We start from the raw sequence: 26,621 nt of genomic DNA, 5'->3' as shown, positions 1-26,621 counted from the left end.
TACAGACACATCTGCAGGTTTTTCTCACTATCTAAAATGAAATCAGAATAAACGTTTCCCGTTTTAGGTCAATTAGGAACCAAAATTATTTATATTTGCCAAATGCCAGAATAAGGAGAGAGAGAATGTTTGAAGGCATTTTTATTATTTTCTGCAAAAGTTTACATACATTAAGAGTACTATGCCTTTAAACAATATGGGACAGCCCATATAATGATTTCATGACTTGGAAGCTTCTGGTAGGTTTATTGGCAACATCTGAGTTAATTAGAGACACACCTGTGGATGTCTTTTGATGCATACCTGAAACACACTGGTTCTTTGTGTAGCATCATGGGAAAGGCGAAATAAATCAGCCAAGATCTCGGGAAGAGAATTGTGGACTTGCACAAGTCTGGTTCATCCTTGGGTGCAATTTCCAGATACCTGAAGGTGCCTCATTCATCTGTACAAATAATTATACGCAAATACAAACAAGATGGGAATGTCCAGCCATCAGACCGCTCAGGAAGGAGACGGGTTCTGTGTACCAGAGATGAATGTGCTTTTTTCAGTCATGTGCATATCAACCCAAGAACAAAAGCAAAAGACCTTGTGAAGATGCTGGCGGAGGCTGGTAAGATTGTGTCATTATCCACAGTAAAGGCTACTTTACACGCTGCGATATCGGTCCCGATATCGCTAGCGTGGGTACCCGCCCCCATCTGTTGTGCGACACGGGCAAATCGCTGCCCGTGCCGCTCAACATCGCGCAGACCCGTCACTCATACTTACCTGCCCGGCGACGTCGCTGTGACCGGCGAACCGCCTCCTTTCTAAGGGGGCGGTCCGTTCGGCGTCACAGCGACGTCACTGAGCGGCCGCCCAATAGAAACGGAGGGGCGGAGATGAGCGGCCGGAACATCCCGCCCACCTCCTTCCTTCCGCATTGTGGCCGGGAGGCAGGTAAGGAGAGGTTCCTCGTTCCTGCGGCGTCACACATAGCGATGTGTGCTGCCGCAGGAGCGATGAACTACATCGTTGCTGCTGCAGTAACGATAATCGAGAATGGACCCCCATGTCACCGATGAGCGATTTTGCACGTTTTTGCAACGATGCAAAATCGCTCATTGGTGTCACACGCAGCAACATCGCTAATGCGGCCGGATGTGCGTCACAAATTCCGTGACCCCAACGACTCCGTATTAGCGATGTCGCAGCGTGTAAAGCCCCCTTTAGATGAGTACTGTATCAATATGGGCTGAAAGACCACTCTGCCAGAAAGAAGCCATTACTTCAAAAGAAACATAAAAAAGATAGGATAATGTTTCCAAATGTGCACAGGAACAAAGACCTGAATTTTTGGAGACGTCCTGTGATCTGATTAAACTAAAATTGAACTGTTTGGCCATCGTTACGTTTGAAGGAAAAAGGGAGAAGCTTTGAAGCCTAAGAACACCATCCCAACTGTGACACACGAGGGCGGCAGCATCATGTTGTGGGGTTGTTTTGCTGCAGGAGGGACTGGTGCACTTCACAATAGATGGCATCATGAGGAAAGAAGATTATGTGGCAATACTGAAGCAACATCTCAAGACATCAGCAAGGAACTTAAAGCTTGGCCGGAAATGGGTCTTCCAAATGGACAATGACCCGGAGCTACTGCCAAACTGGATACAAAGTGGCTTAAGGAGAACAAAGTCAATGTTTTGGAGTGGCCATCATAAAACCCTGATCTCAGTCCTATGGAGAATGTATGGGCAAAGCTGAAAAGTCCGGTGCAAGCTACAAACATGGCTCAGTTCTGTCAGGAGGATTGGGCCCAAATTCCTACCAACTATTGTTTGAAGCTTATGGAAGGAGATCTAAAACGTGTTCACCCATCCCTGAAGAAAGACAGGTGAAACGTGCGTCGGGATGAGAACAACTAGGCTTCAGTACTGAGGTTACAGGTTAGCAACTATCACAGTGTTACTCTTCACCAATAGTGTATTACATTTAGAAATTCTCATGTGATCACAATTGATTATATTTGCAGTAAGTTAACCACGAAACATGTATCCCACTTTTTAAGCATTTAGCCATTTAAATAGTATTTGTGGCATTACGTTGATTCCCACTATAACAGCCATAGACTTTCTATGCAGCACTGAACCCCTCTTTTACTACAGTGGATAGAACATTGTATGTGGATGTAACTGTGCAAATTGACATATAAGGCACACAGCCATTTGTTTCACACAAGGCACAGTGCATCCACATACACGGAATACCCACACTGTACAATTGATCTTGAATTTCATAACTATATAAAAATTATGTGCAACAATTGTATATAATTATATTCTTTGGTTATAGTTTTACACCTTATCGCATTTTTTGGATGGTCCTAGTGTCTCATTGGACCCCTTGCTTATTTTTGTGTGTGTATATGTAATTTTAAATATATGTTCGATTTATTGGATTTTTTGAGCCTCCTCCCTCCTTCCTTTTTTTTTTTTTTCTTTCCCTTTTAAAGTGTTGTTTTTTTTTTCAATTCTATATATGCTGCTATCCTCTTTTAATGTTTGGATGATCAGTATATAAAGACCTATGATGCAATTAATTTTCAAAACTTGTAGAAAACCTTTTTTATACTATTCTCCATACTAAGACCTGAATTAAGGTGACATGAAAGGAGGCAATGAGACTGTACATGAAGGTTTAGGTTGAGTAAGAAGGGGAAAGCTCTTTTACTTTTAGCTGCTGTTGTATTTTGTGGTGGAGGAAAGTCCCTGAAAATGGATGTGGCTAACAAAATAGGTGTGGCATTCAAATGGGCGTGCTCTTTTTAAAATGGGTGTGGTTTCTTAAGACAAACAGAGAACCTGTTGAAATTGAATCCCACCCCTGGACGTATCCCACCCTGTGCACAGATCACACTAAACAGCCTGGTCCCTCAGCAGCTCCCACACTGCACTCATCTCAGGCTCCCTAGCAGAGTGAGACACTCAGGTGAACACTTGCCTTGGTCCTCACTCAAAGCGTCAGGTGCATGTAATCAAGACCTGCAGTGCTAGGATTTAATCCACTGCCTGGCTTCGCTACAATATCCATATCCTTCAACAAAAAAGAAACAGATAATACACAAACAAATATAACATAAACAGACATGACCAAAGAGCTTACAATCTAATGGAAATTAAAGTGCAGCTTTTTCTAAACAATAAATTAATATGTCCCAGAGTTGTTTTACTTTTTGTCAAGTTCATAAAAATGTTGTCACATAGAATACTGTAAACTGAGAAAGCTGGATGATTGCCAGTAACACTGATATTGATGATCAATTGGTTCCCAGACTCCTGAATGGATGATCCACTGAAGGGGTTCATAGGTATCACATGTAGACTGACTGGATCCTCTGTGTCCAAACCATAAAATGGTCATCGATCAGAATCCGGTCCATGGAATCCTTATTGAAACTACTGTCAGTTTGCAAATTCAAATGATAATTTCCCGTATTTACAACCTTAGAAGTAAGTCAGATTGTGAATGATCTTTTGCTGGAGAAGTTTCTTGATTGCAATGGCTTCAAGAGGAACCTTATGTTGTGATATCTGGAAATGTAGACCGGAACGAATTATAAAGCTGCACATTAATCCCCATGAGCAAGTATAAAACTAATATAATACTGCCCCTATGTACAAGAATATAACTACTATAATACTGCCCCCTATTTACAAGCATATAACTACTATAATACTGCTCCTATGCACAAGAACATAACTGGTATAATACTGTCTCCTATGTACAAGAATATAACTACTATAATACTGCCCCTATAATACTGCCCCTATGTACAAGAACATAACTGCTATAATACTGCCCCTATGTACAAGAATATAACTACTATAATACTGCCCCCTATTTACAAGCATATAACTACTATAATACTGCCCCTATAATACTGCCCCTATGTACAAGAACATAACTGCTATAATACTGCCCCTATGTACAAGAATATAGCCACTATATTACTGCCCTCTCATGTACAAGAATATAACTACTATAATACTGTACCCCATATACAAGAATACAACTACTATAATAATGCCCCCTATGTACAAGAATATAACTGCTATAATACTGTCCCCTATATACAAGAATATAACTATTATAATACTGCCACCTATATACAAGAATATAACTACTATAATACTGCCCCTATGTACAAGAATATAACAACTATAATACTGCCCCTATGTACAAGAACATAACTGCTATAATACTGCCCCTATGTACAAGAATATAACTACTATAATACTGCCCCTATGTACAAGAATATAACTACTATAATACTGCCCCTATGTACAAGAATATAACCACTATATTACTGCCCTCTCATGTACAAGAATATAACCACTATAATGTGTCACCTATATAGGAGAATATAACGAAAATCATAATGTCTGAATGAATCTTTAGTGGATTAGGTTAGGGATACCTATTATTACCTATTATTTCCTGGATGTGGGTCATCTTTGGGATTAGTGTCTATAGTAGGATAGATTTAGGCATTTACCTTCATTTGTTCCAAGGTCTCGTTATCATAGTAATGGACATACTTAGTTGTATTACTTGGATATCCGAATCCTGCAATGTAAACCTGGTCACAAAAGTGAATGGCAAAGGTGATGGCCATGATGCCAGTGGTGGGTATCTAGAATAAAGGAGATCGGTGAGCGCCCGATGTCGGGAGTCCTCCTTCACACCCTCCTGTCAGCCACTTACTGATTTGAGTTCCTTGGTTTTAAGATTGTATTTCAGGAGGTCAATGGCAGCAACTTGCATGAAATACGGGTTCAGGATTCGCAGGTTCTCAGGGTTCACGTTCCATATTATAGGCGGTGTTCTCCAGAAACCCTCTTCAATCTGTAAAACATTAAGATCTCAAGTCATAAAACATGGAAAGGTCACCATAAAATCTAATAGCAAGGGCAAAGGGGCAAATTCCCTGTGGCCTCCATCATGTAAAATGTTATTCCCAAACATGGAAGTTATCCTGTATTAATAGATTAGGGGATAAATTCCACCCACCGGGACCCCCAGCAATCCCATGACCAGGGGTCTGGCACTTTCGAACCCCCGCTAGTGCCCTATCTTTATATAAAAGAAGGTGTATGTAATCCTCTCCATTTGTTGTCCCTAGTACTGCTAGAAATAGTGGCGTTCTGCCCCTTTATCCCGCAGTCCCATAGACCATGAGTGGAGCAGAGGTCGAGCATATGTACGTCCAGTACCTTTTGGTACTTTATTGGTGATTTGGAGATCGCGTGGGGTTGATGTCATGTTGAAAGCTGAAATTCCTCTTTTTGATACAAAAATGGCCTGATATTAGGACTGTTCATAATTTCCTCCACCTTCACTAAAATTCTAGCTGACAAAAAAACGTCCCCAAAGCACAATGCTGCCTCCTCCATGCCTGACTGCGGGGATGGTGATTTGTTTCGTGTACAGTGATGTACAGTGTTGGCTTTGCGCCAAACATATTTAGAATTATGGACAAAAAGTTTCCCCATCGGTCTCTGTACCAAACATAACACAAATTCCCACATGCTTTTGGCAGACCTGATGTAGGTTTTCGCAAAAGAAGCCAGTTTTGGATATTTTTCCTTTGTTCTCTCCATCTCCCCCCCACTTTACAGATATCTGAAGAATATGGGATGTTGTTGTCACGTGCAGCACAAAGGCAGTACTAGCGAGAAATTATTGCAGCTCCTTTAATGTTGCTTTTGGCCTCTTGGCTGCATTGAGGATCAATTGTCGTCTTGTCTTTTCATCAATTTTTGAAGGTAATGTCACCGTTGTGTGGAACTTCACCCTTTTTTCATGACTTCTTTACAGTGCCCAGGGTAGATCTAATGACTTGGAAGATTTTTTTTTTTTTGTACCTTCTCCTGGCTGATAACTTTCCAGAATGAGATCCCTTTGCTGTGTTGTCAGAGCATCCAACTGCTGGTTACGAGTACTGGGCACCTGAGCATGGTAGTGCTCGCTCATCACTAGTTACGAGTACTGAGCACCTTAGCATGGTAGTGCTTGCTCATCACTAGTTACGCGTATCGGGCACCCTAGCATGAGAGTGCTCGCTTATCACTAGTTACGAGTACTGAGCACCTTAGCATGGTAGTGCTTGCTCATCACTAGTTACGCGTATCGGGCACCCTAGCATGAGAGTGCTCGCTTATCACTAGTTACGAGTACTGAGCACCTGAGCATGGTAGTGCCCTCCTATCACTAGTAATAATGAGAAATGACTCAGGAAAAAAGTATAAAACACATTACTGAAATATATTTAATACGGTGTACAAAAGCCTTTTGTTGGTGATGAAGCTCCCAGATGCCTCCTGTATGGAGACACTGGTCGCCTGCATGGCTCAGGTGGATTTTGGCCCATTCTTCCACACACACATTCATTACGTCCTGCAGGTCCCGGCTCCTTCTATAAACTCTGAGCTTTAGTTCCTTCCATACATTTGCTATTGGATTCATCTCTGATAACCAGTTGGTAGTCTCCTCGGCTGTGTGTTTGGGATCATTGTCTTGCTGAAATGTCCACCCTCGTCTCATCTTCATCATCCTGGTAGATGGCAGCATATTTTTATCAGGAATGTCTTGGTACATTTGTCCATTCATCCTTCCTTCAATTATATGAAGTTTGCCAGTGCTATCTGTTGAAAAACAGCCGCACACCATGGTATTCCCACCTCCACACGTCAATGGTGTTGGTGTTTTTTAGATGATTTGCCTTTTGGCCTCCAAACATGGTGTGTTTTATGGCCTCCAAAGAGTTAAGTTGTGGTCTCATCTGAGCAGACTACATTCCTCAGTATTTCACAGATTTGTCTAAATGCTGTTGAGAAAACTTTAATTGCTCTTGAACCTGCTTTTTGTTCAGCAATGGAGCCTTGCGTGGTGATCGTGCATACAGGAGCGTGCATACAGACCATGGAGGGGGGGAGTGCATTACTTATTGTCTTCTTTGAGACAATTGTAGCTGCTGATTGCAGGTCTTTCTGTAGCTCTCCACCGGTGTCCTTGGCTCTTGGACAACTCTTCCGATAATTAATTTTTTATTTTTTTCCCCCTCCTCTGTTTGAAATCTTGCGGGGATCACTTGGTTGTGGCCGGTTCATGGTGAAATGATGTTTTGACCATTGCCAGATTTACAGTGCTCACTGGAACCTTCAGTAGTTTCCAAAATGCATGCAACCAATGCCATCAGTATGTTTTGCAACAATAAGATTGTGAAGGTCTTGAGATGGCTCACTGGTTTTACCCATCATGAGAGGTTTCTTGTGTGGCTCCTTGGTAATGAGACATCTTTTTAGAGACCATCAGTTGAACCAGCTGATATTTTTAACTTGGCAGGATTTCTTCCTAATTACTGATAGATATCAACCGGTGTCAGAACCTTCCAGGACGCTTTGCACCTCTCTTTCTTCATGAGTTCAATACTTTTTTCCCTGTCTCGCTTCTCATTGTTACAGTAACTTAATTTATGGACATCTATGATTTAATTTCTTTGCCTGTGTGGATTTGATGGGTTTTTAATGTCAATACCAACTTGAGAAATATAATTACTTAGAAAATTGGTGATGTGTTCAAAATGTATTTCTCTGTGTATGTGTAAAATATATATATATATATATATATATATATATATATATATATATATATATATCTATCTCTTATGTATATATACACTGCATGGATCTATTATGATAAATTCATTCGATGGTGATATTATTATTATATGCAGGCACAGTATGGGGGTATTACTATATACAGGTACAGCATTGTGGTTACTATATGCAGGCACAGTATGGGGATTATTACTATATGTGCCCAGAATATGGCACTATTATCTGCAGGCACTACATGCTTTTGTTATTTGGTCTTGCATTGCTTGGCACATATTACGGTATGTCATTACTGTGCTCCGCTTACTTATAGTAAAGGGGCTATAGTTAATGGATGCAAGTAAGAGTATCTGATCCCCCCCCCCTCTAAACCCCTCAGCTCGGCCATCACAGGCGGAGGTCAGCTCCTGATATGCCCAGTTTTCAGGTCTGTGAGGGTGGTGTCCCCCTGTACAGGTCTCTGCCTTGGTGTTATCCCTTTTATTCCATGTAGCGGGTCTGTGATGGGGGCTTCTGTGGCCAGAGCCGTATATTTCACCCTACACAACGCACCCGCTTCTCATCATTCAGGATTGATGAAAGCCATTTCAGGTCCAGACTCTTGAATGGAACCAGCACCATCAGCGTCTCAGGATTATTATCCAACGTCAGGTCGAAGGTTGCAGATTCTGGGTAAAATATTCGGATAGTGGTCTTACTGCCCACGTCGCTCTCATAATTATAGACTGGACCATTGTTCAACCTGTGGAAGACCAAAGAAGTGCGATGAATCAGGTGATGAACAGAACATCAAACAGGGACAATAAAGAGTTAGGATCATTTTTCCAAAAGGCATTAAGTTTTGCTTTCGTTACTTGCAGAAGCTGTTCCCACCACTGTATAACTGGTCGAAGACCCCAATAGCCTGGCGCCACCATCAATAGCCTGGCGCCACCATCAATAGCCTGGCGCCACCATCAATAGCCTGGCGCCACCATCAATAGCCTGGCGCCACCATCAATAGCTTGGCGCCACCATCAATAGCCTGGCGCCACCATCAATAGCCTGGCGCCACCAGCAATAGCTTGGCGCCACCAGCAATAGCTTGGCGCCACCAGCAATAGCACAGCACCACCATCAATAGCCTGGCGCCACCATCGATAGCCTGGCGACAACATCAATAACTCAGCGCCACCAGCAATAGCCCAGCGCCACCATCACTTCCAGTATGCAGGTTATTTTAGATGACGTATTCCCCAGAAACAGCAATCAGCAGGTACAGGTCTATATACTATGGAGATAGGGGTCCACATGTCACCCCTTTAACTTGGCAAGACCCCCGTTCCCCTTGTAATGCCCCCACATACATCCAGGGACGCTGCTTTGTTCTCAGTCCACTCCCCATTTAATATTGTATGAGATATTGTAACTTAGGGAAGGTTATAGAGGAGCGCAGTGTGTGCGGGTGACATAACCGGGGGCACACATGGTCTCCTGGGGGTCGCCAGGTGCCGTCTGTATAAATGTGCGATTAATGCGGTCTGTATAACAAAAGCTTTCGATCTATAACGGTTTATATGACGAGCGGAAAGCAAAGGAGTGGTTATCACAAAGCAATGGCAGCAATGAAGATGCGGCTCACCTGATGACTACGTCATACTTATCGATGACGTCACCCAGAGAACTGTTTTTCAAGCGATATCCATTCCCGACCACCACACAGCGACGACACTGCAGCCTGAAAATGGACAGAAACGTGAACAGACATGGACTGGACGGGATTGTAGTCGCCTTCATATCTGTATGTGTGTATATCGTGCTGAATTGAGGGACCATGGGCCCTCCAGTAACATAGTCTGGGGGCCACAGCTACCTGCGAATACTACCTGACCCTCCACACATATGGCCTGTGCTTCTATATAGGAAGAATCTGGATAGTGTGGTGAATGAATGCTGCTTCTGTCTGTACATAGAGCATCAAGTGCACAGGGGACCACCACCGCTTCCCCTCCGGCCTGTCCCAGCTGGCGTGCGTACACAGATAATTGTAGGTGGAGCACAATCTCTAACGTACTGCACATCAGTTCAGGGTCAGTTCTCAGAGAGATCACTAGGGGGCGACCAAGACTGGAGAAAATGCAGAATGTTGGCACCAAGCTGAGATAAGCTCAGATACAGGGTTTATGTGTAGATCTATTTATTGCCTTATATGACACCAACATATTCTGCAGCGAAGTACAGAGATTGTGCAGAAAACGTCTTCATCAGAGCTGTTGATCTTTACCTGTCAATCTCCGGCGGAACGTGAAAATGATGAGTGAGCGCCAGTGCCTGCATGAACAGCAGCTCTAGATAAAGGAATCACAGGGTCAATGAACGGTGGAGTGATGAGCGAGCGTTACTCCATCGGGGTGCGGGGCGCGACGCGAGTACAAAGTGCTAGGGACGTCAATGGGAGACTCGAGCGTACCCGAGCACCCGATGCTGGATCCATCACTAGACACGAGCAAATCTGTGATCGGCCATATAACGATCAGCAGCCTCATAACATGGAGGAGATTATAGTTCACACAGGACCTATCATGGTATCAAATAGGACACACAATGCTGCAATATACTGTATAATAATACTGTACATCTGCAAGATAATGCCACGAGATAAACACATTACAGCATTACTCAAATAATAAACTATATGGAGACACCTTATCATTTCAGGACAATACTGCCGCCCATAGGGCCACATAATAGTGCCGTACATTATAAATATATAAAATAGTGCTGTCACCAGACATGAGCCACATTATAGATCCATGCATTGTACATACAGTCATGGCCAAAAGTGTTGGCACCCTTGAAATTGTTCCAGAAAATGAAGTATTTCTCCCAGAAAATTATTACAATTCTACATTATACATGATTATTTCCTTTGTGTGTATTACAACAAGGCAAAAAAAAACTGAAAAAAGGCAAATTGGACAGAATTTCACACAAAACTCCAAAAATGGTCCAGACACAATTGTTGTCCCCCTCCTGTTTAGTATTTGGTTTCTCGCTCTTTGGAATAAATCCCTTCCATCAGTCACCTCCTGCACCCGTCCACAAGCTTCTTCCTCCTCTTACCTGGAATCTCACTCTTCTTTATAAACGTCTCCAGGTCTCTCATATCTGAAGGCGTCTCCTCATCTCTCCTCTTCTCTTCTCCCCTCTCCTCATCTCTCTTCTTCTCTTCTCTTCTCTCCACCCAATTCTCAGATCTCTCCACAGGAGTCAATGAGGTTTAGATCCGGACTCATTGCGGCCTCTTCAGAACTCTCCAGCACTTTGTTTCCATCGATTTCTGGGGCTTCTTGAAGTGTTTGGGGTCATTGTCCTGCTGGAAGACCCCTGACCTAGGACTATACCCAGCTTTCTGACACTGGGCACTACATTGCCACCCAAACTCATCTGGTAATGTTCATATTTCATGACTTGCACACAGTGAAGACCCCCAGGGCCAGAGGCAGCAAAGCAACCCAAAACATCTGACCTCCACCATAGGTGCTGTGTTCTTTACTTTGTAGGCCTCATTCCGTTTTCAGTAAAATGAAGCGCTTTACCATAAAGCTCTGTCTTCTATCATCTGTCCACAAGGCTGTTTCCCAGAAGGATTTTGGTTACTCACGTATATTTTGGCTTTTTTCTGTCTCTGTGCCAGCAGTGGGGTCGTCCTGGATCTCCTCCATAGCATTTCATTCAGATGTGAACGGATATTCCGCACTGACACTGATGCTCCTGAGCTGCAGGATGGCTTGAATTTCTTTGGAGCTTGATTGGGGATTATCCAATATCCAGACTATCCTGTGTTACAACCTTTCATTAATATTTCTCTGCAGTCCACGTCCAGCGAGATTAACTACAGCGCCTTGGGGTGTAAACTTCTTGATTTTATGTTTTGCACCGTGGATAAAGGAACATCAAGATCTCTGTAGATGGACTTGCAACCTTGAGATTCTCAAGTCCTCAGACAGCTCTCTTCTCTTTCTGTTCTCCATGCTTAGTGTAACAGACACAGAGACAGCATGCAAAGATGCAGTCAACTTCTCCCCTTTTTATCTGGTTTCAGGTGTGATTTTTATATTGCCCACTCCTGTTACTTGTCACAGGTGAGTCTGAACACGCTTGAAATAAAGTTGTTTATCTACAATTTTGGAAAGGTGCCAACAATTTTGTTTGGCGCATTTTGGGGGTTTTGTGTGAAATTATATCTAATTTGCATTTTTATTCTCCTCAACAAAACACGTATAATTGCAATAATTTTCTGGAACAAGTTCAATGGTGTGAACACTTTTGGCCATGACTGTATATAACATAGTATTGACACCTATGGGAGCTACAGTGCCTTGCGAAAGTATTTGGCCACCTTGAATTTTTCAACCTTTTCCCACATTTCAGGCTTCAAACATAAAGATAATTAATTTTAATATTATGGTGAAGAATCAACAAGAGGGACACAATTGTGAAGTTGAACGAAATTTTTTGCTTATTTGAAATTTAAAAAAAAAAAAAATATAACTGAAAATTGGGGCGTGCAATAGTATTCGTCCCCTTTAAGTTAATACTTTGTAGCACCACCTTTTGCTGCGATTACAGCACAAGTCTCTTGGGGTATGTGTCTATCCGTTTTGCACATGGAGAGGCTGAAATTCTCGCCCATTCTTCCTTTGTAAACAGCTGGAGCTGAGTGAGGTTGGCTGGAGAGCGTTTGTGAACAGCAGTTTTCAGCTCTTTCCACAGATTCTCGATTGGGTTCAGGTCTGGACTGTGACTTGGCCATTCTAACACCTGGATACGGTTATTTGTGAACCATTCCATTGTAGATTTGGCTTTATGTTTGGGATCATTGTCTTGTTGGAAGACAAATCTCCGTCCCAGTCTCAGGTCTTTTGCAGACTCCAACAGGTTTTCTTCAAGAATGGTCCTGTATTTGGCTCTATCTATCTTCCCATCAATTTTAACCATCTTCCCTGTCCCTGCTGAAAAAAAGCAGGCCCAAACCATGATGCTGCCTCCACCATGTTTGACAGTGGGGATGATGTGTTCAGGGTGATGAGCTGTGTTGCTTTTTACGCTAAACATATTGTTTGGCATTGTGCCCAAATGGTTCTATTTTGGTTTCATCTGGCCACAGCACCTTCTTCCACATGTTTGGTGTCTCCCAGGTGGCTTGGGCAAACTTTAAACAACATTTTTTTTATGGATCTCTTTGAGAAATGGCTTTCTTCTTGCCACTCTTCCATAAAGGCCAGATTTGTGCAGTTTACGACTGATTGTTGTCCTATGGACAGACTCTCACACCTCAGCTGTAGATCTCTGCATTTCATCCAGAGGGATCATGGGCCTCTTGGCTGCATCTGATCAGTCTTCTCCTTGTGTGAGATGACAGTTTGGATGGACGGCCGGGTCTTGGTAGATTTGCAGTGGTATGATGCTCCTTCCATATCAATATGATCGCTTGCACAGTGCTTCTTGGGATGTTTAAAGTTTTGGAAATCTTTCTGTAACCAAATCTGGCTTTAAACTTCTCCACAACAGTATCACGGACCTGCCTGTTGTGTTCCTTGGTCTTCATGAGGCTCTCTGCACTTTACACAGAGCACTGAGACTATCACAGAGCAGGGGCATTTATATGGAGACTTGATTACACACAGGGGCTTATATTCATCATCATCAGTCATTTAGGACAAGATTGGCTCATTCAGAGACCCTCAATCAACTTCTGGAGTGAGTTTACTGCACTGAAAGTAAAGGGGATGAATAATATTGCACGCCCCAATTTTCAGTTATTTCTTTTTTTAAAAAAGTTTAAAATAAGCAATAAATGTCCTTCCTCTTCACAATTGTGTCACTTGTTGTTGATTCTTCACCAGAACATTAACATTTTATCTTTGTTTGAAGCCTGAAATGTGGGAAAAGGTTGACAAATTCAAGGGAGCTGAATACTTTCACAAGGCACTGTAGATAATGCATCCGTACATTGGAAATAAATGAAAGTACCAGGTACCCAATATATTAAGTGTCATATACCCAAATGCCTACTTAAAAATAACGGCGCAATACAGTGCCTCTTGCACTTAGTAATGCTTTCTTCTCCAGACATGTAAAACAGCGCTAACCCCGGGGTCTCACCATCTCCTTTGGTGCCATATGGCAGAGGGTACGAGGAGCGGTTATCTGCCCAGAAATAATCACTGATCTGCAGAAAGATTCTGTGATTTCTTGAGAAACTGAAATAAATAAAAAAAAAATTAATGGAAAAGCTATTTGATCCGGGTAACAGGAGTAGGGCTCTAAACTAACCCTAATAGCGTATCCAAAGGGTTCGTGCCCACGATCCTCACACGTTGCGTTCTAGACGCTGCAGGTCCTCTCCTGCGGGGCTGCGAGTGCTGTCCGCAGGAGACTGCAGCGTCTGTGCCCACAATCAGGGTTTTGTGCGCTGCAGACTTTCTCTTTGTTCTCCCACTGAAAACACTCCTGTTTCCACAGCATAAATTGACATTTTGCGGCTCGGAAAGCTGCGCCACTGGTCAGTTTACACTGCGTAGAAAAGAAGCAGAGTGGCCGGAGAGTTCTATAAATCCAATCACTGTGCTTCTACTGTACAACGCAGCGTTTTGAACTCTGGGAAACACACTGCATCCAAAATGCTGCAAACCCTGATCGTATACACGGGCCCTAATACTGCAGTACACAGCGTACAATCAGTGCCAAAATATATCCGTATCCAGAGTCTGGGGCTCTCTGCAACCACTAGGGAGGAAGTGTAGAGCCGACGGGTACGACGGAGGCTGTAGGACAGTCCTCCCTTCAACAGCGCAAAGTATAAAGTGTCAACACTAACATGGCCCCGGGGTGATGGGCATTGTGCAGACTCACTTGGGAATTATGATGGCTGCCTTGGCTGCAACTTCTCCCGGTGTGCACAAATGTCTGGGAAGATGGTGTGACGCCCTGAAGGGAAATGAAACCATGCAAATATATTATACCATTGATGTCATCACCAGGGGGCAGGGGCTGACAACCTCTATGTATAAAGGCTGGTAGTCAGCAGTAATAGATGAGGAGTTGGTGCTGATAAGGGGTGTGGTCTCATGTCTGATCACGCCGTTATATCAGTGATGTCATCACCAGGGGGTGGAGCTGTATATAAGGGGTGTGGTCTCATGTCTGATCCCATGTGATTATATTAGAGATGTCATCACAAAGGGGTAGGGTTGTATATAAGGGGTGTGGTCTCATGTCTGATCACGTCATATCAGTGATGTCATCAGGGGGTGGGGCTGTATATAAGGGGTGTGGTCTCATGTCTGATCACATCATATCAGTGATGTCATCATCAGGGGGCAGGGCTGTATATAAGGGGTGTGGTCTCATGTCTGATCACGTCATATCAGTGATGTCATCATCAGGGGGCAGGGGCTGACAGTTACATATATCAGCACCATCTTTTTCTTCCTACAGTAAGGAAAATAACTATTTGATCCTCTGCCAATTTTGCAAGTTTTCCCACCTACGGAGAATGGAGAGATCTGTAATTTTTATCATAGGAAATTTCAACTGTGACAGAATGAAAAAAAAAAATCCCATTCTGTTATTTATAAATAATTAATTTTCATTTTACTGCATGAAATAAGTAATTTCATACAATAGAAAACAGAACTTAATATTTGGTAGAAACCTTTTGTTTGCAGTTAGAGGTCAGATATTTCCTGTAGATCTTCACCACCAGGTTTGCACACTCTGCAGCAGGGTTATCAGCGACTCCCCCATACAGCAGTTCTCCAGATCTTTCAGGTCACTCCTCCATACAGAACTTCTCCAGATCTTTCAGGTCACTCCTCCATACAGAACTTCTCCAGATCTTTCAGGTCCCTCCTCCATACAGATCTTCTCCAGATCTTTCAGGTCCCTCCTCCATACAGAACTTCTCCAGATCTTTCAGGTCCCTCCTCCATACAGAACTTCTCCAGATCTTTCAGGTCCCTCCTCCATACAGAACTTCTCCAGATCTTTCAGGTCCCTCCTCCATACAGAACTTCTCCAGATCTTTCAGGTCCCTCCTCCATACAGATCTTCTCCAGATCTTTCAGGTCACTCCTCCATACAGATCTTCTCCAGATCTTTCAGGTCACTCCTCCATATAAATCATCTCCAGATCTTTCAGGTCACTCCTCCATACAGAACTTCTCCAGATCTTTCAGGTCACTCCTCCATACAGAACTTCTCCAGATCTTTCAGGTCCCTCCTCCATACAGATCTTCTCCAGATCTTTCAGGTCACTCCTCCATACAGATCTTCTCCAGATCTTTCAGGTCACTCCTCCATATAAATCATCTCCAGATCTTTCAGGTCACTCCTCCATACAGATCTTCTCCAGATCTTTCAGATCGCTCCTCTATACAGATCTTCTCCAGATCTTTCAGATCGCTTCTCCATACAAATCTTCTCCAGATCTTTTAGGTCGCTCCTCTTTACAGATTTTTTCCAGATCTTTCAGGTTGCTCCTCCATACAGATCTTCTCCAGATCTTTCAGGTCGCTCCCCCATACAGATCTTTTCCAGATCTTTCAGGTTTCCGGGCTGTCTCTGGGTAACATTAAGTTTCTAGGACCTTGAAATACTTCTTACGGAGCGGCTCCTTAGGCTGCTTTCACACCTCCGGTTTCTGCAATGCGGCACAATACGGCACTTTGCAGGAAAATCGCAACCGTTTTTTTTTTGCTGCCGGTTGCATTTTTTCTGCATAGACTTTAATTCGTGCCGCATTGTGCCGCATGGGCTCGCGTTCGGTCCGGTTTTTGCCGCATGCGGCAGATTTAGCCGATGCGGCGGCCGGATGGAACGTTGCCTGGCACGTTTTTTCGTGCGGCAAAAAAAACCGCATCGCGCCGCATTCGGCTGATGCGGTGCATTTTTCAATGCATGCCTATGGCGGCCGGATGCAGCGCGATGCGGCAAAAACCGCATCCGGCCGCCGCATGCGGTTTTTGCCACTGCGCATGCTCAGTAGCATGCCGCAAGCGGCAAAAACCGGACGGGCCGCATGGGAAAAACTTATGCAAAGGATGCGGTGTTTTCACCGCATCCGTTGCATAGCTTGCACAGCCGGATTGAGCCGCACAGCTCAACCCGGATGTGTGAAAGCAGCCTTAGTTGCCCTGGCTGGGTGTTTTGGGTCATTGTTATGCTGGAAGACCCAGCCACGACCCATCTTCAATGCTCGTACTGAGGGAAGGGGATTGTTGGCCTAAATATCGCAATACCTGATCCCATCCATCCTCCCTCCCTTCAATACAGTGCAGTTATCCTGTCCACTTTGCAGAAAAGCCCCTCCCAAGGTATGATGTTTTCATCCCCATGATTCACAGTTGGTACGGTGTTCCTGAGGTTGTACTCATCCTTCTTATTCCTCCAAACAGTTCTATTTTGGTCTCCTCTGAACACATGACCTTCTCCCATGTCTCCTCTGAATCATCCAGATGGTCTTTGGTGAAATTCAAAATGGGCCTGGACATGCGGTCATCGGTGACATTGCTTAGGTAAGTTGCGGTCACAGCTGAGAGGTTCCCATGGTCCTCCACTTGTGACCGAAGGTACCCTGTCCTCAGGTAGGGTCACTGAGTTTAATGAAGTACCCGGAGGTCAGGTTACCTGCGGTTACAGGTGGAAGACTGGGAACCTCTAGCTTTGACCGCAATTTACCCGAGTGATGTTACCACTGTCTGCGGCTCAGTCTCTACCTGCAGTTACAGCATGTAGACATGTTCCATGATCGTGCACTGTAATTTCAGATGTAGCAAAGCTGAATCGTAGAGGTACCTCTTGTGGATTACGTGGGATCTGCAGGGGTGTTTTGTAAATAAAGTGGTGAAAGAGGGTGTTTTTTGTCTTTTTTTTTTTCCAAATAAAGAATTTTTTTGGTGTTTGTCTTTATTTCTTTTCATTTACAGATTAGTAATGGGGGGTCTCATAGATACATTCCATTACTGATCTAGGGCTTAGTGGCAGCTATGGGCTGCCATTAACCATTTATTACCCTGATTGCCACCGCATCAGGGCCTAATGGATGTCACAATCCTGGGCGGCTGCAGGCTGCTATTTTTAGGCTAGGGGCTCCCAATAACCATGGGTCTCACCAGCCTGAGAATACCGGCCCCCAGATGTCAGGCTATATCATGGCTGGGTATAAATATTAAGGGGGACCAGACGCTGGGTTTTTTTGTTTTTTTTTTTAAGTTATTTAATTAAAAGAAAAAGTCTGCATGCGGTTTCTCTTATTTTGATACACAGGCAAGATAAGCGCGCGGCTGGAGGCTGCAGTCTGTTGCCATCTGCTTTATCTGTGCTGGGTATCATAATTTGTGGGGACTCTACGCCAATTTTATTTAGTTATTATTTTTATACCACGATAGACCCGCATAGCGTCTGTGATTGGAAGCAGTCAGCTGACACGCTGTCACTCGGGGTGGGGGCGCATCTAGCTGCAACCAATCACAAACACCGGTGGGCGGGGCAAGCAGTGCATATGCATGAAGGCTAATGCATGGCCCTAGAAGTGAGTGGGCTGCTGTGGGAGCAGTTACAGCCAACCCGGAGCCTCGGTAAGTACAGCGCGCCTGCTCCTATCCCTTCTACCAACATTTTGAATCACCGGATTCTGGCCCCATAGACTTATATGGGGACTGGAATCCAACCAGATACCCAGGGATCAATCCCAGGTTGGACCCCTTTTTTTTTTTTTTAAATCCGGTTAGGTCCGCCGAGTCCACCCATCACTATTTCTAAATCAGACAATGGGATTTTCTGGATTTTTTTATTCGGTCACAGTTGAAGTTACCTATGATAAAAATTACAGAAACTTCCATTCTTTGTAGGTGGGAAAACTGCAAAATCGGATGAAATACTTATTTTCCCCGCTGTAGATGATAATGTTCAATAACGATGAAAAACAGCGTTTACCTCTTTGTATAATAATCTGTGTTTCTATATAAAGTAATACAGAAGAATATAACCACAGACGCAAAGAGCTCCAAGATCCTCCAACCTGCAAGCAAGAGCACAACATCAAGAAGTGTTTAAAGAGACGGTATCACAGTACAAGACCCGGGGTCTAACTACAGGAGGTGCAGGGGCTGCAATCACACACTGGCCCTGCAGCCTCGGGGGCCCAAAAAGTCCATTTGATCTATATGAAAACACCAGTACTATAAGAGACCTGCAATAATTGGAAGCCCCGAAGGAGCATTTATATTGTGACCCATGAGCTTCAAGTTACACTACTGGACAGGATTAGATACACAGCTCAGCAGACAGTATCACACAGGAGAGGATTAGATACACAGCTCAGCAGACAGTATCACAGGAGAGGATTAGATACACAGCTCAGCAGACAGTATCACACAGGCTGGGATTAGATACACAGTTCAGCAGACAGTATCACACAGGATGGGATTAGATACACAGTTCAGCAGACAGTATCACACAGGATGGGATTAGATACACAGTTCAGCAGACAGTATCACACAGGATGGGATTAGATACACAGCACAGCAGACAGTATCATACAGGATGGGATTAGATACACAGCTCAGCAGACAGTATCACACAGGAGAGGATTAGATACACAGCTCAGCAGACAGTATCACACAGGAGAGGATTAGATACACAGCTCAGCAGACAGTATCACACAGGAGAGGATTAGATACACAGCTCAGCAGACAGTATCACAGGAGAGGATTAGATACACAGCTCAGCAGACAGTATCACAGGCTGGGATTAGATACACAGTTCAGCAGACAGTATCACACAGGATGGGATTAGATACACAGTTCAGCAGACAGTATCACACAGGATGGGATTAGATACACAGTTCAGCAGACAGTATCACACAGGATGGGATTAGATACACAGTTCAGCAGACAGTATCACACAGGAGAGGATTAGATACACAGCACAGCAGACAGTATCACACTGGACAGGATTAGATACACAGCTCAGCAGACAGTATCACACAGGAGAGGATTAGATACACAGTTCAGCAGACAGTATCACACAGGATGGGATTAGATACACAGTTCAGCAGACAGTATCACACAGGAGAGGATTAGATACACAGCACAGCAGACAGTATCACACTGGAAAGGATTAGATACACAGCTCAGCAGACAGTATCACACTGGACAGGATTAGATACACAGCTCAGCAGACAGTATCACACAGGAGAGGATTAGATACACAGCTCAGCAGACAGTATCACAGGAGAGGATTAGATACACAGCTCAGCAGACAGTATCACAGGAGAGGATTAGATACACAGCACAGCAGACAGTATCACACAGGATGGGATTAGATACACAGTTCAGCAGACAGTATCACACAGGAGAGGATTAGATACACAGCACAGCAGACAGTATCATACAGGATGGGATTAGATACACAGCTCAGCAGACAGTATCACACAGGATAGGATTAGATACACAGCTCAGCAGACAGTATCACACAGGAGAGGATTAGATACACAGCTCAGCAGACAGTATCACACAGGATGGGATTAGATACACAGTTCAGCAGACAGTATCACACAGGATAGGATTAGATACACAGCTCAGCAGACTATCACACAGGAGAGGATTAGATACACAGCTCAGCAGACAGTATCACACAGGATAGGATTAGATACACAGCTCAGCAGACAGTATCACACAGGATAGGATTAGATACACAGTTCAGCAGACAGTATCACACAGGATAGGATTAGATACACAGCTCAGCAGACAGTTTCACACAGGAGAGGATTAGATACACAGCTCAGCAGACAGTATCACACAGGATAGGATTAGATACACAGCTCAGCAGACAGTATCACACAGGATAGGATTAGATACACAGCTCAGCAGACAGTATCACACAGGAGAGGATTAGATACACAGCTCAGCAGACAGTATCACACAGGATGGGATTAGATACACAGCTCAGCAGACAGTATCACACAGGAGAGGATTAGATACACAGCTCAGCAGACAGTATCACACAGGAGAGGATTAGATACACATATCAGCAGACAGTATCACACAGGAGAGGATTAGATACACAGCTCAGCAGACAGTATCACACAGGATGGGATTAGATACACAGTTCAGCAGACTATCACACAGGAGAGGATTAGATACACAGCACAGCAGACAGTATCATACAGGATGGGATTAGATACACAGCTCAGCAGACAGTATCACACAGAGAGGATTAGATACACAGCTCAGCAGACAGTATCACACAGGAGAGGATTAGATACACAGCTCAGCAGACAGTATCACACAGGAGAGGATTAGATACACAGCTCAGCAGACAGTATCACACAGGAGAGGATTAGATACACAGCTCAGCAGACAGTATCACACAGGATGGGATTAGATACACAGCTCAGCAGACAGTATCACACAGGAGAGGATTAGATACACAGCTCAGCAGACAGTATCACACAGGAGAGGATTAGATACACAGCTCAGCAGACAGTATCACACAGGAGAGGATTAGATACACAGCTCAGCAGACAGTATCACAGGAGAGGATTAGATACACAGCTCAGCAGACAGTATCACAGGCTGGGATTAGATACACAGTTCAGCAGACAGTATCACACAGGATGGGATTAGATACACAGTTCAGCAGACAGTATCACACAGGATGGGATTAGATACACAGTTCAGCAGACAGTATCACACAGGATGGGATTAGATACACAGTTCAGCAGACAGTATCACACAGGAGAGGATTAGATACACAGCACAGCAGACAGTATCACACTGGACAGGATTAGATACACAGCTCAGCAGACAGTATCACACAGGAGAGGATTAGATACACAGTTCAGCAGACAGTATCACACAGGATGGGATTAGATACACAGTTCAGCAGACAGTATCACACAGGAGAGGATTAGATACACAGCACATCAGACAGTATCACACTGGAAAGGATTAGATACACAGCTCAGCAGACAGTATCACACTGGACAGGATTAGATACACAGCTCAGCAGACAGTATCACACAGGAGAGGATTAGATACACAGCTCAGCAGACAGTATCACAGGAGAGGATTAGATACACAGCTCAGCAGACAGTATCACAGGAGAGGATTAGATACACAGCACAGCAGACAGTATCACACAGGATGGGATTAGATACACAGTTCAGCAGACAGTATCACACAGGAGAGGATTAGATACACAGCACAGCAGACAGTATCATACAGGATGGGATTAGATACACAGCTCAGCAGACAGTATCACACAGGATAGGATTAGATACACAGCTCAGCAGACAGTATCACACAGGATAGGATTAGATACACAGCTCAGCAGACAGTATCACACAGGATAGGATTAGATACACAGCTCAGCAGACAGTATCACACAGGATAGGATTAGATACACAGTTCAGCAGACAGTATCACACAGGATAGGATTAGATACACAGCTCAGCAGACAGTGTCACACAGGAGAGGATTAGATACACAGCTCAGCAGACAGTATCACACAGGAGAGGATTAGATACACAGCTCAGCAGACAGTATCACAGGAGAGGATTAGATACACAGCTCAGCAGACAGTATCACAGGCTGGGATTAGATACACAGTTCAGCAGACAGTATCACACAGGATGGGATTAGATACACAGTTCAGCAGACAGTATCACACAGGATGGGATTAGATACACAGTTCAGCAGACAGTATCACACAGGATGGGATTAGATACACAGTTCAGCAGACAGTATCACACAGGAGAGGATTAGATACACAGCACAGCAGACAGTATCACACTGGACAGGATTAGATACACAGCTCAGCAGACAGTATCACACAGGAGAGGATTAGATACACAGTTCAGCAGACAGTATCACACAGGATGGGATTAGATACACAGTTCAGCAGACAGTATCACACAGGAGAGGATTAGATACACAGCACAGCAGACAGTATCACACTGGAAAGGATTAGATACACAGCTCAGCAGACAGTATCACACTGGACAGGATTAGATACACAGCTCAGCAGACAGTATCACACAGGAGAGGATTAGATACACAGCTCAGCAGACAGTATCACAGGAGAGGATTAGATACACAGCTCAGCAGACAGTATCACAGGAGAGGATTAGATACACAGCACAGCAGACAGTATCACACAGGATGGGATTAGATACACAGTTCAGCAGACAGTATCACACAGGAGAGGATTAGATACACAGCACAGCAGACAGTATCATACAGGATGGGATTAGATACACAGCTCAGCAGACAGTATCACACAGGATAGGATTAGATACACAGCTCAGCAGACAGTATCACACAGGAGAGGATTAGATACACAGCTCAGCAGACAGTATCACACAGGATGGGATTAGATACACAGTTCAGCAGACAGTATCACACAGGATAGGATTAGATACACAGCTCAGCAGACTATCACACAGGAGAGGATTAGATACACAGCTCAGCAGACAGTATCACACAGGATAGGATTAGATACACAGCTCAGCAGACAGTATCACACAGGATAGGATTAGATACACAGTTCAGCAGACAGTATCACACAGGATAGGATTAGATACACAGCTCAGCAGACAGTGTCACACAGGAGAGGATTAGATACACAGCTCAGCAGACAGTATCACACAGGATAGGATTAGATACACAGCTCAGCAGACAGTATCACACAGGATAGGATTAGATACACAGCTCAGCAGACAGTATCACACAGGAGAGGATTAGATACACAGCTCAGCAGACAGTATCACACAGGATGGGATTAGATACACAGCTCAGCAGACAGTATCACACAGGAGAGGATTAGATACACAGCTCAGCAGACAGTATCACACAGGAGAGGATTAGATACACATATCAGCAGACAGTATCACACAGGAGAGGATTAGATACACAGCTCAGCAGACAGTATCACACAGGATGGGATTAGATACACAGTTCAGCAGACTATCACACAGGAGAGGATTAGATACACAGCACAGCAGACAGTATCATACAGGATGGGATTAGATACACAGCTCAGCAGACAGTATCACACAGAGAGGATTAGATACACAGCTCAGCAGACAGTATCACACAGGAGAGGATTAGATACACAGCTCAGCAGACAGTATCACACAGGAGAGGATTAGATACACAGCTCAGCAGACAGTATCACACAGGAGAGGATTAGATACACAGCTCAGCAGACAGTATCACACAGGATGGGATTAGATACACAGCTCAGCAGACAGTATCACACAGGAGAGGATTAGATACACAGCTCAGCAGACAGTATCACACAGGAGAGGATTAGATACACAGCTCAGCAGACAGTATCACACAGGAGAGGATTAGATACACGGCTCAGCAGACAGTATCACACAGGAGAGGATTAGATACACAGCACAGCAGACAGTATCACACAGGAGAGGATTAGATACACGGCTCATTCTCTATGGAAATTATTTATTATAATGTTCTGGACTATAATGATGGTGGTTGTGATGGAGCGGGGCAGGGGCTGTGCATTTCTATGACCCTGTGATCAGAGGATTTCTCAGTAGTGAATAATAATGGCTGCTGTAACTAGATATTATGAAGTGGCTGATAAAAGAGGAAAGTAGCTCACAGTTGGGGAATATCCTGGATCTCGTCATGTTTTTTCTTTATCTGAGACAGAGCCGCTGTTTGCTGCAGAGCCGTCAATCGCTGATGAACGTCCTCCCTGATAAGGAAAAGGTGCGATAATCTGCAAAATCTGAAGGAAACATAATGTGAAACGTCATCTATGTGTGACGTCATCAGTCTTCTAGAGCAGATTATTAAAGGGCCGGTGTCAGGAAGGTGCTCCAGTCGCCGTCCTGCAGCTCATACTCTTGTACTGGACGTATTCACCTGAAGTGTGAAAAACATTCACCCATCTAGCAGCAAATTCATAGACTCCAACAGGCAAGACCGTAAAGAAATGTGCTCTGACTTCTATGTTTTATCAGATTAACATCGTTTTATGGTTTTATATTGGACATACAAAAAAAAAACCGTTTCTTTTCTCCATTATTTGCAATTTGAGACATTCTGAAATGTATAGCAATACGCTGAAATTAGTGATGAGCGAGCACTCCCATGCTCGGGGGTCCGGCACTCGAAACGAGCAGGTCGGACTACTTAGAAAGCCTCAACTTTTGTATGGAGTATAATGGAAGTCAATGGGGAACTCGAGCATTGTTCCGGACCATCTTCTACTAGTTACCAGTACTGAGCACCCGAGCATGGTAGTGCCCGCTCATCACTAGTTACCAATACTGAGCAGCCGAGCATGGTAGTGCCCGCTGATCACTAGTTACCAGTACAGACCACCCGAGAATGGTAGTGCCCGCTCATCACTAGTTACCAGTACAGAGCACCCGAGCATGGTAGTGCCCGCTGATCACTAGTTACCAGTACGGAGCACCCGAGCATGGTAGTGCCCGCTCATCACTAGTTACCAGTACTGAGCAGCCGAGCATGGTAGTGCCCGCTCATCACTAGTTACCAGTACTGAGCACCCGAGCATGGTAGTGCCGCTCATCACTAGTTACCAGTACTGAGCAGCCGAGCATGGTAGTGCCGCTCATCACTAGTTACCAGTACTGAGCACCCGAGCATTGTAGTGCCCGCTCATCACTAGTTACCAGTACTGAGCACCCGAGCATGGTAGTGCCCGCTCATCACTAGTTACCAGTACTGAGCACCTGAGCATGGTAGTGCCCGCTCATCACTAGTTACCAGTACTGAGCACCTGAGCATGGTAGTGCCCGCTCATCACTAGTTACCAGTACTGAGCACCCGAGCATGGTAGTGCCCTCTCATCACTAGTTACCAGTACTGAGCACCCGAGCATGGTAGTGCCACTCATCACTAGTTACCAGTACTGAGCAGCCGAGCATGGTAGTGCCCACTCATCACTAGTTACCAGTACAGAGCACCCGAGCATGGTAGTGCCCGCTCATCACTAGTTACCAGTACTGAGCACCCGAGCATGATAGTGCCCGCTCATCACTAGTTACCAGTACTGAGCACCCGAGCATGGTAGTGCCGCTCATCACTAGTTACCAGTACTGAGCACCTGAGCATGGTAGTGCCCGCTCATCACTAGTTACCAGTACTGAGCACCCGAGCATGGTAGTGCCCGCTCATCACTAGTTACCAGTACAGAGCACCCGAGCATGGTAGTGCCCGCTCATCACTAGTTACCAGTACTGAGCACCTGAGCATGGTAGTGCCCACTCATCACTAGTTACCAGTACTGAGCACCCGAGCATGGTAGTGCCGCTCATCACTAGTTACCAGTACTGAGCACCTGAGCATGGTAGTGCCCGCTCATCACTAGTTACCAGTACTGAGCACCCGAGCATGGTAGTGCCGCTCATCACTAGTTACCAGTACTGAGCACCCGAGCATTGTAGTGCCCGCTCATCACTAGTTACCAGTACTGAGCACCTGAGCATGGTAGTGGCCGCTCATCACTAGTTACCAGTACTGAGCACCCGAGCATGGTAGTGCCCGCTCATCAATAGTTACCAGTACTGAGCACCCGAGCATGGTAGTGCCCGCTCATCACAAGTTACCAGTACTGAGCACCCGAGCATGGTAGTGCCCACTCATCATTAGTTACCAGTACTGAGCACCCGAGCATGGTAGTGGCCGCTCATCACTAGTTACCAGTACTGAGCACCCGAGCATGGTAGTGGCCGCTCATCACTAGTTACCAGTACTGAGCACCCGAGCATGGTAGTGCCCGCTCATCAATAGTTACCAGTACTGAGCACCCGAGCATGGTAGTGCCCGCTCATCACAAGTTACCAGTACTGAGCACCCGAGCATGGTAGTGCCCACTCATCATTAGTTACCAGTACTGAGCACCCGAGCATTG

At 44.6% G+C, this 26,621-nt stretch overlaps 1 protein-coding gene across 1 annotated transcript in view; it reads right to left on the bottom strand.

Moving 5' to 3' along the window:
* Nucleotides 1-125: 125 nt before the first annotated feature.
* Nucleotides 126-26,621, bottom strand: part of LOC142257120 (CMP-N-acetylneuraminate-beta-galactosamide-alpha-2,3-sialyltransferase 4-like) — a 49,828-nt gene continuing 23,332 nt past the window's right edge. The window contains exons 2-11 of the mRNA XM_075329208.1: nt 24,339-24,467; nt 18,642-18,726; nt 14,559-14,633; nt 13,809-13,906; nt 9,925-9,988; nt 9,283-9,378; nt 8,214-8,403; nt 4,750-4,890; nt 4,541-4,678; nt 126-3,575 (exon numbers count right to left, since the gene is read on the bottom strand). Coding sequence (XP_075185323.1) covers nt 3,489-3,575; nt 4,541-4,678; nt 4,750-4,890; nt 8,214-8,403; nt 9,283-9,378; nt 9,925-9,988; nt 13,809-13,906; nt 14,559-14,633; nt 18,642-18,726; nt 24,339-24,366 — 1,002 coding nt within the window. The 5' untranslated portion in view covers nt 24,367-24,467 and the 3' untranslated portion in view covers nt 126-3,488. The remainder of the gene's footprint in view (nt 3,576-4,540; nt 4,679-4,749; nt 4,891-8,213; nt 8,404-9,282; nt 9,379-9,924; nt 9,989-13,808; nt 13,907-14,558; nt 14,634-18,641; nt 18,727-24,338; nt 24,468-26,621) is intronic.

This window comes from Anomaloglossus baeobatrachus, chromosome 11 (genome assembly GCF_048569485.1).
Source record: "Anomaloglossus baeobatrachus isolate aAnoBae1 chromosome 11, aAnoBae1.hap1, whole genome shotgun sequence".
In the NCBI taxonomy this organism is placed as follows: Eukaryota; Metazoa; Chordata; class Amphibia; order Anura; family Aromobatidae; genus Anomaloglossus; species Anomaloglossus baeobatrachus.
Note: the sequence above shows the minus strand (reverse complement) of the source record. Positions and strands in the feature narration are given on the sequence as shown.